The 13,373-nt window shown below is 42.6% G+C and overlaps 1 protein-coding gene across 1 annotated transcript; it reads right to left on the minus strand.

Annotated features, from left to right (window-relative positions):
• Positions 1 to 4,278: 4,278 nt before the first annotated feature.
• On the minus strand, positions 4,279 to 11,456 carry LOC136443716 (SPRY domain-containing protein 4-like). Its single transcript, XM_066441068.1, has 3 exons — positions 10,857 to 11,456; positions 6,638 to 6,767; positions 4,279 to 6,058 (listed from the first exon to the last, which is right to left on the minus strand). The coding sequence occupies exons 1-3, from the start codon at positions 10,984 to 10,986 to the stop codon at positions 5,629 to 5,631; spliced, it is 690 nt and encodes a 229-aa protein (XP_066297165.1). The 5' UTR covers positions 10,987 to 11,456; the 3' UTR covers positions 4,279 to 5,628.
• Positions 11,457 to 13,373: the final 1,917 nt, after the last annotated feature.

Below are 13,373 nucleotides of genomic sequence, written 5' to 3' on the forward strand. Positions count from 1 at the left end.
GTAAACTTAGTTAGGGTTCCAGGCCACGAATGTGTCGACGAGACCTTCTGATGATGATAGGACCACCCTAAAGATTAATAATGATAATAATGATAATGATAATAATAATAATAGGCAATGCCCCTTTTTCTATCCCCAAAAGAGTCACACGCACACATCTTTTCTTCCATGTGTAGTGTACACCACATGTGCATACCCTATACACGCTTTGATTATAACATACACACACACACACACACACACACACACACACACACACACACGCACACAAACACACGCAAACACACACGCACGCGCACGCACGCACGCGTACACACATGTACATTATTCACTATCCTGAGTATGTATAATCTATAGTGAACCTCTTGACAACAAGAGCCCTTAACCAACATGTCACGTCCAGCGGTTGAACTTGAGACGGCCGGATCTTTCGCTACTTCCGGGCTCGTGCACCCTTGCCTTCTACATCCAAACGACATCTATTCTGTACCAGTTTCCTCCTGTTTCATCCACGAACCCATTTAGTTCTGAAATGAATCTTTGAACTTCTCTTAAATAGTCTTCTATTGTAACAGATTAAAACCCCAATTCATCACCCCTCCCCCAAAGAAACACTGGTGTGTGTGTCCTATCATAACGTCTGTCCACAGAGTCTGTTTGTATGTTCTGTTATAACTTTTGTGTATGGAATATATTGATAGGTTCGCACGTTTTTCATGCGGCTAACTGTAAACACGGTGCCGTGAAAGGCGAAGACAAGTGTTCCCTTGTGCCGCGGTGAGTAAGCAGTCGCCTTTCAACCCTGATCCAATATCGCACGCACTATTTCCTCTCAATACCGAGTCAATACAACTCATGAAAGGAGATCTGTATAAAAGTAACGTCGTTAAAATTTCCACCAACACACGATTCAGCCGCTGTGCCCGTTACCATGGACACGGTAGACGATATTTCTTGAGGATTATTATTCCATAGGTAGTGCAGCTATGGGAGAGAGTGAGTGAGTGCCGGGTATCAAACGTTGATTATTGCATTGTTACCTTCGCCGAGAAGGTTATGCAGAGGGTAGCGTTTGTTTATGTGTTTGTAACGTACAGCATAACTCGAGAAGGCTTGGATGGATTGTCTTGATATTTGTTAGGTGGGTAGGTCTTGATGAGACATGGAAATGAGTAGATTTTGGGTCCCCTAGCGGCTTGTAACGGTACTGCAGCGGAACTTCCTGTTTAGATATCTCGTGTTCTGGACATGCTATGCCATGGTCCTGATTTTGAGTGTAAGTGGTGTAGGTTTTGGCCCCCTATCGCCTTTTTTGGAGCTGCAGGAACAGGTTTTGCTTCAGACTTTGAAATAGAATAACTCACGAAGGGCCTGATGGATGGTCATGATTTTTGGTAAGTAGCTAGCTTGAGTGATGATGTAATTAATGAGGAAAGTTTATACATCCGCCAAATTCCATAATAGGACTCTCAAACATGTGACATATGTAACTGAGGATGAGAGAAATATTAATAGATGTCAACTAGTGATAAATTGAATGAGCTTGAGGTGTGTTCTGGAGCTCATTCACACGTGTTATAAAAAGTAACACGTGTATCAACTAAAATACTTTTCAGAACTAACGTTCGATAAATGTGGTAAATAGCTAGAGCTCTTTCAAGTAGATTTATCAACACCAGATAAAAAAAGGCGATGTTTAACCTAAACTTCTCCATGATACAGATGCAGAATCCACCACCAATATTCATAGTCATCAATGTTTGTAAATGTTTATGAATATTCATCAATGTTTATGTAACTTTTCATTAATATCTATAGATATTTATCTATGTTGATAAGTATATTTATAAAACATAACATCCGTGAAGATTTATCAACACCAGATAAAAGGCGATATTACCTAGACTTCTCCATAATACAGAGGCAGAATCCACAACCAATATTCATAATCATCAATATTTGTAAACGTCTATGAATATTCATCAATGTTTATGAAAATTTTCATAATATCTAGGGTTCCAGGCCACGATGAAACGCATATCTATAAAACATTGATGAATTGATAACATATTTAAAAATATTCATGAACGTTCACGTATTTTATGAACATTCATCAATGTTATGAACATTCAGTTCTATACATTAATTCAGAACTTTGAAAGATTTGGAAGATTTGGAAGATTTGGAATTTCCGGAAGTTTGGAATTTCCGAAATTTCCGAAATTTCCGGAATTTCCGGAATATCCGGAATATCCGGAATATCCGGAATATCCGGAATATCCGGAATATCCGGAATATCCGGAATTTCCGGAATATCCGGAATATCCGGAATATCCGGAATTTCCGGAATATCCGGAATATCCGGAATATCCGGAATATCCGGAATATCCGGAATATCCGGAATATCCGGAATATCCGGAATATCCGGAATATCCGGAATATCCGGAATATCCGGAATTTCCGGAATTTCCGGAATATCCGGAATTTCCGGAATTTTCGGAATATCCGGAATATCCGGAATATCCGGAATATCCGGAATATCCGGAAATTCCGTCCATCTTTATCGAGCAGCAGGGAGAAAAGTAGGTGGACAATCGCCATTTTGTTCTGCTGCTGAAGATGACGTCGCGTTACCCTGTAGAGTTTTCCAAATATGGGAATCCCCGGAAAAGCCAGACCCATCGGCCCTCTTAGGGACGTGTGATGTCAGGTCTAAGCTCATTTGCATTGGAAAACCCCGCGAAACTCGCGAAACCTGGCTGCGAAGTTCGAAGATACTGATCAAAGGGCGTGCACGCTAGAGAAAACAAAGGCGCACGGCAAAGTGAGCGGATGATGTCGTGCAAAGCTAGCGATGATGACAAATCAATGATAAAACATCAAGGAGGTTATATAGTTTATTATAGTTTATATAACCCCCTTGATTTATAGTTTATATAACCCCCTTGATTTGTCGCAGTTCTCGCACAAAATAACATTATTCACTGTTCACCAAGAAGGTTTATGAAAGCGCCAAGGAGAATCGGAGTCATACATGTGCAAAGCTAGCGGTGGCTCCGCGTTTTTGTCGGGAAATGTTGTTTGCTGGCATGCGCGAACCTTGGGGATTTGAGATGACACACCCCCGCACTGAGCTAAGAGCGTGGTGTAGGCTTGTTTTTAATGAAAGTTTATTGCAAATTTCTGCCCGTGGGTAGCCTGGATGCCAGACCCCCAAACTCTGAAATATCTATCGTGCACGATAGATATTTCAGAGTTTGGGGGTCTGGCACCCAGGCTAGCCCGTGGGCTAATTGCAAGTACATGTACATGTATACGTAACACAGAGTGGACGAACAGATAATGATGAACAATATAACATATGACTACTCTTGTCTTAACTACTGACACTAAGGTCTGTCGAAATCGGCCAATCGGGACCATGATTGGACCATAATTATGCAAATCAGATTCTGATTTGCATAACTCATGAGACAATTTCAAAAACCCGCAGTGTTCCATGAGATGACTATTCAAATATGAGACATTTGTAACTGAGGAAGAGAGGAATGTTAATAGATAGAAAATATGCAATTGTAGGCGTAATTTGCATAATTAATGAGAAGCTACTATAATTACATACAGGTAAATGATTCATACTTATCAAATTATGTCGATGTGAACATCCTTGAATCAACTTATGCTAATAAGGACCTCATTTGCATAATTAATGATAAATGTTAGCATAACCTTCTTTGATAAGCTCATACTTTGGACAACTTCTGTTATTTGGGTGAAGGCGTGAACTGGTATGATTTATGATTGATGAGAAACACTCCTAAATACATCAGTCATAAAGGTTAAAATCATTTGGCGAAGGTATGAGGTCGTGGAACTCTAGTTTGACATGGCTGACTCCTGGCATATGCCGCGACAGGGCAAACAAGACGGATCATTATTTAACAAAATCATTTTCTAGGAGACGAGTAATGCAGCTTTTATCGAAACGCAAAGTCTTACAGAATCTTAGTGATAATTGTGCCAGTATCGCCTTTTTAAAGCAAAAATGTGTTAGTTCCTATAAGACAATGGAACGCAATACATCATATGTGACCTGGTCAGATAGTCACGTAAGCTGGGGCATGTGAGGACTAATATAAGCAAAGCTAATACTAAATATATTTACTATTCAGAATTTACTATGATTAGGATAGAATCTATATAAGCCCAATCCCAGCATGGAGCCAATGTTTACATCAATATCCAGAAAAAAAGAACACGGTGTGATTCTTGTGCTAGTAGTTTGTTTTTTTTCTTCAGAAAAGCAGCAATAGTTAGTTTACACATTCGTGGATATCTCAAAAGTATCTCCAGGCAAAATACTACATCGGGCGACAAAATTCGTCACACATTGTAATTCTCATTCCGTTGTCGTGTTTTATCATTACCAGCAGACAAGGAGTAGCTTGGATAGAGGAGGGGTTCTAGCTGGTTTTTGACGTGTTTTCAGGCGTTTTTGTCGGGCTTTCTACTTTGTCATGTTTTCTTTGTCTCTTTAAACCCCAAGTTAATAAACACGTCAAAAACCAGCCAGAACCCCTCCTCTGCTTGGAGAGTAGGTGTCTGTGCCATTATAGTTAGTTTACTGAGGCTTTCATACTCGCTCCCTTAAAAACATATACGTGAGCGAGTATGGGAGTCCTGATAAAGTAACAAACTGTCTAGACCTAGACTTAGACCTATATATGTGCAAAGAAACGGGATAGTTGTGTAGTTGCATCGACAATATATCAACCTAGCGTCCACACATCATTGTAACGATTCACGCTGCCACGAGGGCTCATGAAATAACTATCGCAATGACGATTGCACAAACTGTAAATTTTATAGAATGGCGAGATTAAAATTGAACCAAAGAAGAATGTTAGACTCTAAGGAAAGAGCGCCTGGAGCCTTCAACATAACGTCATGGAGTGTTTGAAGATTGATGTGAACGATATAAACGTTTGATTCAACATAAGAGCACGAGGAAGAATCATTGACGATACAATACAGGTGAAAATACCAAACTATGGATGAACGGTTAGACGAAGTAGGATGGGTGTAGTACAATTCCACTTATTTTTCAGACCCTATAGCTATAGCTATATGTTGTAGAGCAAATATTATGCTTTATAGACGCGAGAACAAGGACATGTTAGTTGAAAGATAGTAGTCTAGAAATGAAAGCACATCCCGGATTTCCACGATCTGATTATTAATGTTTCCACATCTGTACTGTGTATCCCGTACAACGAGCAGTACCGAATAATATTCCGATATAAGTCGTATCGACTGCAATTCTGCACAGCCGTCTCTTCAGCCCATATCATATTTCATATGCTGCAATATCATCTAAATTAATTTTTTGGGCAGAAAAGCCTCTCTGGCGCCATGCATTACGTCATGGACATCTCATATAAACATAGTTCTTTTGACATTTTCAAACGGAGTTTATGCTATGTTGACTGACGTTCCCAAGAAAGTCTCGATTCATATCAATAATTCAGTTTGTTGAACTGTGACAAACCATTAAAACACATCTTGAATATTGAATAATACCGTCATGTACAAAGCGTATTGAACGTCAGTTTTCCTGATATGGTGACGTCACATGGCGTATTCCACCTCAAGTTTGCCTGACCTGACGGTCAATGACCCGTTCCACACAGCGAACGCCGGGACCACCGGTTCCTTGAAGTGCGAGTGGAAGGAGTACAAGTGTCTTCTTCTCTCCGCGTCGAAAAACGACAGAGTCCCGATCTCGTAGTCCAGATACACGCCGATCTGGCCGGGTCGTGACGTCACTCTGACGTCATCGTTGATGCGGCCATGTTTGGCGGTGATGTGGCTGGAACAGCTGAGACACCAGGACGAGTCGTTCTCGCCCAGACACTCGTCGCGCGGGGTCGTGGGGAAGGCCACGCCCACCCGGTACAACGTGCTGTTCCCCACCGTCACCTCCCAGTAATGGCGCCCCCTGGCGACGGGCAGATCACCCAGGATGACGGCATTCACGCTGTAGGGGACGTCATAGAACCTGGAGCAAAACGTTATGCATAAGTTCAAAGATGGATTCGGTAGATCATAAATGTCGAGTTACTGACCATTTCAAACACTATCGCAGAGTAGCTGACAGTTTTTTCTATCATCCATTATTTGCCTTCAAGGTTGACCTCCCTGATACTGTTATTCTTGATTTGTTAGCTGTAACCTAATTTTAGCTGATTTAAAATTTCATCATCACTAACATTTGATCACTAATATTTCAGATAGTAATGTTTGTTCCCACTGTTAAAATGAAGTGCCGTGACCTACTCCATTTTCCCCCAACCGCTATATTTTCCTGCCGCTATATTAAAGTGATTTACAGTACAAGCAACCTCTTGAGAGATCCATGGAAAATAGAGCACTCCTTGAACTTGAAGTTGTATGCGTCAATCTCATCGCGAATCAAGATCAGCAATCTTCCAACAATAGAATAAAATCATCTCCTCCTTAGATCGCAAACTTAAATCGCCGAATTTATTACGAGAACACTGCACAATAACAGACTTAAGATTAACTTCAACGGTACTGTTGCTAAACTTTGCTAATTTTGGGGATACAATTTCCTTACCGGCCAGATTCCACAAGATCTTCGTTAGTTCTGTCTTCTGACGTCCCCGAAGTGTAGTGAACTGTCAAGCCGTCCTTGGACACATTGAGATCGCGGTGTGCTGTGGCTCCATCCAGCTTGAACGTCGCACCTGCAGGCGGACAACAAATCATGGACCGCTCAATGGCGCTATCTAGCGGTTAAATTGTAAACTGCAGATACAAATATCTGTGGACTGCTTGTCTGTTTACTTCTTTACGATTATGTCATGGAGGTTCAACCTGTTACCAATCAGAAAGATTTAAATTTGGGTTAACCATAGTTTGAACTAAATTTTCACATCGTTATGTAGATGAATAGATGTTTGGGAACATTCCTTACTAGCTAGTTCTATTTTAGGGATGGAATGGAATGTAGCCTTTGTATTCTTCCCACCGCGTGTCCCTGAAGTAATACACCTGTTTTAGCGCTGTTTTGAAACACGATGTGATGTAGAAATAAAACAAGAGGGTAAAAATCACGACTTCACTCGTACAAGTGCTCTGTTTTATCGAAGGATGTATTGTTTGTCTGGAATTCCTCGCAAATGTCCTACGAAACCGTACCTGCACTTTCAAAAATGGAATTCCCAAAACGTGACCAGAAAATATTTCCACACCGACTCCTACAGCCACGGTCTGATTATCCAAACAGTTTCTCTTTTTAACCTGTCAGGTTTTCAAGCTGCGCTCGGCTACAGCTGAAAGAACGTCTTTGTTCGGGGCTTCGTGTCTGTTGAAGTTTTGTCATGGTTGCTTGCTCCTAAAGGGACTACAAGAGGGCGCTGTTTTTACAAGCATTGTGTTTCTCCACAAAGCTATGTATAGATATATTGCAGGAAGAAAGTTTGTGAGCATTGCCGGTCCTTCATGTTACTACAAACCAGGCCTTCATCATTGCATATTTAGAACAATTTGCTAAAAACTGTTAGTCACAGCGCTAGCCTTACACTTTTTTCGTAGGAGCACAACGTTCGCGCCTTTGTGAACCCCACACAGAATACCAGGAATTCTCCTCGCGACTTTGCCCTGTATAGGGGAGGAACGTAAACATTGTTACCAATGCGAAGTCAAATATTTGACGCGCCCCTAAATGAACTAGATAAAAAAGACGACCCTGGCAATGAGAAGTAGAACGGGGTTTGGAAGACGAAAGACGAGAGAAGAAAAGAATGAAATTATAATTGTCATTGCATTTTTTTATTTGTCATTCTTTGTTGTCTGGGTATTCTGCTCTCGGAGCTTCCTTTCAATTTTTACGCCCTTGTTCCTTCCAAATTCGACCAGATTATTTCCAGTGCTGCGCGAGAAGAACTGTAGCCGCTTGTATTCATTCCCCAACATCAAAACGATTAACCCGGTCGGACCGGGAGATTAGTGAAAACAATAGCTCCTCACCGCTCACGGGAACCCAATCCAAGGAGCGCTCCCAAACGTTTCAATGTGTGCAACTCTGACTAACTAAGTAACTTAGGGGTCGATCATTGCATACCTACATACCCAGTAGCGATAAGGGTAATCCCGATCTATTAGAAGCTATATGTCCTATATACAGTATGGCATCTACCAATCATGGCAACAAGACCGACATCTTACATTTGCCCATCACGTTTTGAATAGAATAAACAAATTTTAAAGATAAGACCATAATCACCTCGTCAGCTAACTTACAGGGTCAACCAGTGCATGTCCAGTAGGGACCGGGATCATCATGGCAACACTTTACAGGCTCTATCAACTTTGGATAAAAAATAATTACCGTGTCACCATGCAAATCAGACTGCTAAACCATGAGAGCGTAACACCTGTGCTACAGATGAGAGTGAACTGAAAACATAAGCCCATTGTCCCCATTGCCAGGCCGTGTGGACAGTCCAATGGTAAATTTTAGCCTCTACCAGGCTCCGCGGGATCGCTGGGAAAATAGTAGAAATCGGCAAATAGAGTGAATAGTATGCCAGGGGTACTCCGCTAACCAGTGAAGCTCAATAGGCAGATTGGACCCTCTCTCCGTAGCTAACTCCCTTGGCACACTATTCACTCTATTTGCCGATTTCTACTATTTTCCCAGCCATCTCGCTGAGCCTGGTAGAGGCTAGGTAAATTTGCCTTGCTCTCGTTTTCCTGTCGGGTTCTCCTTGCGATTAACCTTACATGCAGCCTTGTAGAACTAAATGCACCGCCCCCTACAGAAGGACCAACTCGATGTGTCGTTGAGCACTTATTGTAAGGCCAGGGGGAACGAGGGGAAACCATCCGGACGTACAATGGAACACAAGGGTCACCAAGTCTGGACGCCACCTGGATATTTACGCGTTCCCTCTTAGGGAGCCTGTATGCTGGGAAAAGTTTCATGCAATTTAGCAATGGTTTCTTGTGTTCCAAATATGTACGCCGTTTCCATCATAATAATTTTAGAACACACTGTCACTGTTTGGATCTAAAGTACGTACTTTTAGTAACCATTATGCTAATAAAGATGACTAAATGATACCAATAGCAGTGCGATATACGTACAATACGTTAGCTATTAAACGAAGTGAACATTTTTCAATGCTGAATAAATAAAGACTGTTTCCTTAGAGGTATACATAGTACAACACGTTTGTTGTTGCTAAAAAGCAATGGGGAATTTGAGATTCTGTACATAAAACCAGGTATAAATTCGTTTTGTTTTCTTTTTTCAAGCAAAATGTAGATTCTACAAGAAGAAAGCGTCGTAGATGTCTATTGTGGAAGCTGAAGCAAACCCGACCCCTGGTTTTAATCAACTCACGGACAACATGTCACAACAGTGGGCCCGCCAGATGGCCAGAATACTGTCACTTTGGGGTTACGTTAGCAGTTGTTTTGTAAACAACACATCCGGGTAGCGATACGCCGAGCCCTGTTCTTACAATGTTTGTGTTCCAAACATGTCAGCCCAAGGAGGCTATGTGCCTGTGGGACGACGTGTTGTCCTACAACTCATCAATCACGAGTTTACATATCAGAGTTAGGACATGTTGACGAGCTCGTCAGGTCACGACAGGTCATTGTTTAATAGGAGGGGGCGTTGCCAGTGCTGCTCACAAAAATACATTTTTGGTGGAGCAAATTAAAACAGATATCACACTAACGTTACAGGTACTCCAATTCTAATCTACTCTTACCATCTAGCCAACACTTGAACCGTACACCATTTAAACTTCTAATTACGAGGTGAGGCGATGTTTTGAGTTGCCAGCCAAACCTTGCAAATCAATGATACCCTTCGCAAGTTTATGTGGCACTCCGCCATATCTATAGCGCCCGTCTTGGAGTAAGGCAATAATTGCCTTAATAGCTTTTACATTAACAGTTCCGGACAATTATTAACTCTCTAGAAGAGGTGGCTTGAAAAGCGGTTTGGGTGCTGATTGTACAATAACATTAGCCTCAAAGCAGGCCCAATAGATTGCAAAGACCGTATCCAACTGAAAGAAGGAGCTTGTATAGCAATTAGGTTGCAAATTATACATACGTCTTCTGCCAGTTTGATACGGTCTTCGCAACCTATAGATCTGCTTGGAGATTACAATAACATGTAACATGTACTACTGCAGCGAGCGTATTTCCTTGTAAGAAATTATGTTTTGGGGTGGCATGGTTGCAACTGTGGACTAACCTACATACCAGAGAAATAAAGCAATGTTTTGTTACACATTACAACAAAACATAGTATGGTACGTTACCATAGTAACGCATAGAAAACTCACAAAACTGTGTGGAATAATGCAGTACGTCTTGTGAATGCCTTATAAGTTATAATCTAAGATTGTGATAAGTTCTGGCGCGGTTACCACCAAGATAGAACTTAATCAAAAACGAATCTGTCACGCGTTCCGTGACCCCCAGACCTGGCGCGAGTCGTGACGCACTCCATCACGTAGATATAGATCATGTAGCTGGAACCTATAGACCTGAGCTATGGGGACAGTACATACAATAAATTACATGGCTCGCAGATATATGTGAGTTCAACAGTTGTTTAAACCCACAGTAAATCTTGTTGCAGGCAGCGCTTACGTGTCAAAGGTCGTCGTATTGCCGTGGGAGGATTATTTCGCCCTCCCCCTAATGTAATACTACAGCTCACTAGTGCCATCATCACAGCCGTTTAATGATTATAATCTCTCTCTACGCTCCAGATATATGTGTCTGCCTTCCAGAAGGCGTCTTACCCTGACAGCACGACGTCGACAGTCTCCTCTTCTTCTCCTTAAAGGAAGACGTCTTACTCCCCTTCCTGTGTAGCTTGGTGGAGCCTCTCCTTACCACACCACCGGGAGCCGAGGACGGCCTTTCCGACATGTTGTGGGGTTCTTCGGCCTTCTTCTAGTTGCTCCTAGCAGCTCTCCACCGCCCGTGTGTCGGTCTGAGTTCACCCCCAACCCGCGGTATTCTGGCAATTCTAACTTCCAACTGCGTAACCTTTCCCCCCTCGAGCCGGCGCACAAGGCTAGCGTTTCAAAACACACAAGTGGCCGTCCTGAGAGGCGTGCCTGACGACGTAACAATCCCCCGGGTCCTTCCGTTCCCCATTGTCACCGTGGAAACCGAATACAGGCCGGGTTTATGGGCTTGATCCCGCGGCCAGAGGTTAGGTTCTCCCGCACACTGTTATACCGTGTTGGGAACTAGAGAGCTATTTTCGACTCGTCCCGAGATGATAATGGTAGTAAGTGGCACTCGGTGGGGTCCCTTTGGGCGTCTCCAAATAGCTTGTGTGTTTCTTGTGTCTATAAATTATTTGCCTCGTTGCTGATAGCAAGAGATGGGCCAGAGATAATATACCATGGATTAGGACAGCATCTAACGACCAGACGTGTGATTGGAATGTTAAAATTGTTTGGTTTCCCTCCTTCGGTGTTTGTGTTTACGTTTTCAGCAGTGACGCAACTATCCGTTCTATTACATGTAATGTATATGTATACCCGAGTGCATGGAAGTTGGAGTGGCATGGTATGTTATAGTGATATGTCATTGCGTCAGAGTCATACTTCATATATGCGGACTGGCGATTTTGTCCAATGAAATTCATCTAGTCATCATAGCAGCTAGGGCATAGGCATAGGGTGCCGAAAAGTCGCGTTCGATGTATGTATGTATTGTTATTGGGACAGCTTACTCCTGACATCTAGCGATGATATGCAAAACTGCAGCGACCAGTGCTAGTGTCACATTCTTGTCTCATTCATGAGTTCTGGCTTCTCATTGATTTCAATATAAAGATATGTGCTTTATCTCCATGACAAATGGAGATACAGTTTTGGACATGTCTGTCTGTCTGTCTGTCTGTCTGTCTGTCTGTCTGTCTGTCTGTCTGTCTGTCTGTCTGTCTGTCTGTCTGTCTGTCTGCAAAAGCGTCATAATACGTGGTACATGCTTGGACTGTCAATATTGCGTAAGTTAAAGGTGTACATTACCAAGTGTAGAATATGTAAACGTGGAAGTCATTTGTTTAATCAGAATAGATCGTGGAGGTCTCCGAATTGTTGATATGTGCGCGTTCCTAAATGAACCTATAGGAAATGTACCACTATCATCTGTTCTATCTGGAACACCCCCCAGGTACCTGGCAGTCCACCGGGACAAATTTCTTAGCCTGAGAGAGGGTCCAATCTGCAATCCTAGGCCTGCGAATGAAACCCTCGACGGCCAAACTCCCCTGGCAAATATTTTCGCTATGCCCGGCGCGGTTAGTCTGGTAGAGACTACAAATTTCTGACTTCGGGGCCTGTCCGAGACTACACCCCTACGGGTAGTCTCTACCAGACTAACCGCGCCGGCCATAGGGAAAATATTTGCAGATTGGAACCTCTCTCCGTAGCCGACTCCCTTAGCATACAATTCACTCTATTTGGCCAATTTCTACAATTTTCCCAGCGACCCGCAGGGCCTGGTAGAGGCTACCCTACGGGCAACGCAATTGGGAGCAAAGCATAATAGGACCTCTCAAGGACGTGTCCGCAAAAGTCGGTATTCAATATACAATTAATAGTTTTGACGCAGAACTAGATACTAGTAGTTGAATCTGTTGAAAGTGTTGAAGTCGATTGGGAAGCCTCATGATTTAACGTAGTTCGTAATCAGCTCTGAGAACTTAATTCGGAATCGGCGGCCAACATGCCCCCTTCCCACCCCCACCCCCACAGTCACTACGCACAAGGTTCGAATTACCTAAAAATAGAACTGTATACAGTACAGAAGGTGATGCCTAGTGTCTTGTGCTATTTGCCCTATCCATAATGCCATTTGTCTACTTGAAGAGTAACAATAGGTGGACCTCCAAACTACAAAGGGAGCCTTGAGAATTCAGGTAGATGTTGGGAGGAACATGGCGGCACATTGTTCGGTTACATGCCCTCTATCTGTTTTATACAACATGGAAAATACAACAAGGACAATGCGTTAACAAAAAGCTATCAAAATCATATTGAGAGTGTATATACCCACTGGGTTAAGTACAGGTCACAACAAAAGAATAGTATATGCTAGGGTTTCAATTCCAGCCCACGTCCCGGACGGCCTGTTTGCGGAAACGAAAACAACGTGAAGCAGTCATCCTCAATTGAGGTGAAGCATGATGCTTTTTCATGTAGCTAGTCAAGTAGTGCAATGTGTTTTTGGCCAAGCACACCAAGTCACCCCTACTCTTCTCGATAAGTGTGTTGGGTTCTTTTACAATGATAGAAGAG

The sequence above is a fragment of the Branchiostoma lanceolatum genome, chromosome 1 (genome assembly GCF_035083965.1).
Source record: "Branchiostoma lanceolatum isolate klBraLanc5 chromosome 1, klBraLanc5.hap2, whole genome shotgun sequence".
Classification (NCBI taxonomy): Eukaryota; Metazoa; Chordata; class Leptocardii; order Amphioxiformes; family Branchiostomatidae; genus Branchiostoma; species Branchiostoma lanceolatum.

Coding starts and splice junctions, on each gene's coding strand:
- LOC136443716 (XM_066441068.1), bottom strand. CDS start 10,986: ATGTCGGAAAGGCCGTCCTCGGCTCCCGGTGGTGTGGTAAGGAGAGGC. Junction 6,768..10,856: donor GTCGACGTCGTGCTGTCAGG/GTAAGACGCCTT, acceptor GTCCGCCTGCAG/GTGCGACGTTCAAGCTGGAT. Junction 6,059..6,637: donor GATCTTGTGGAATCTGGCCG/GTAAGGAAATTG, acceptor GTTTTGCTCCAG/GTTCTATGACGTCCCCTACA.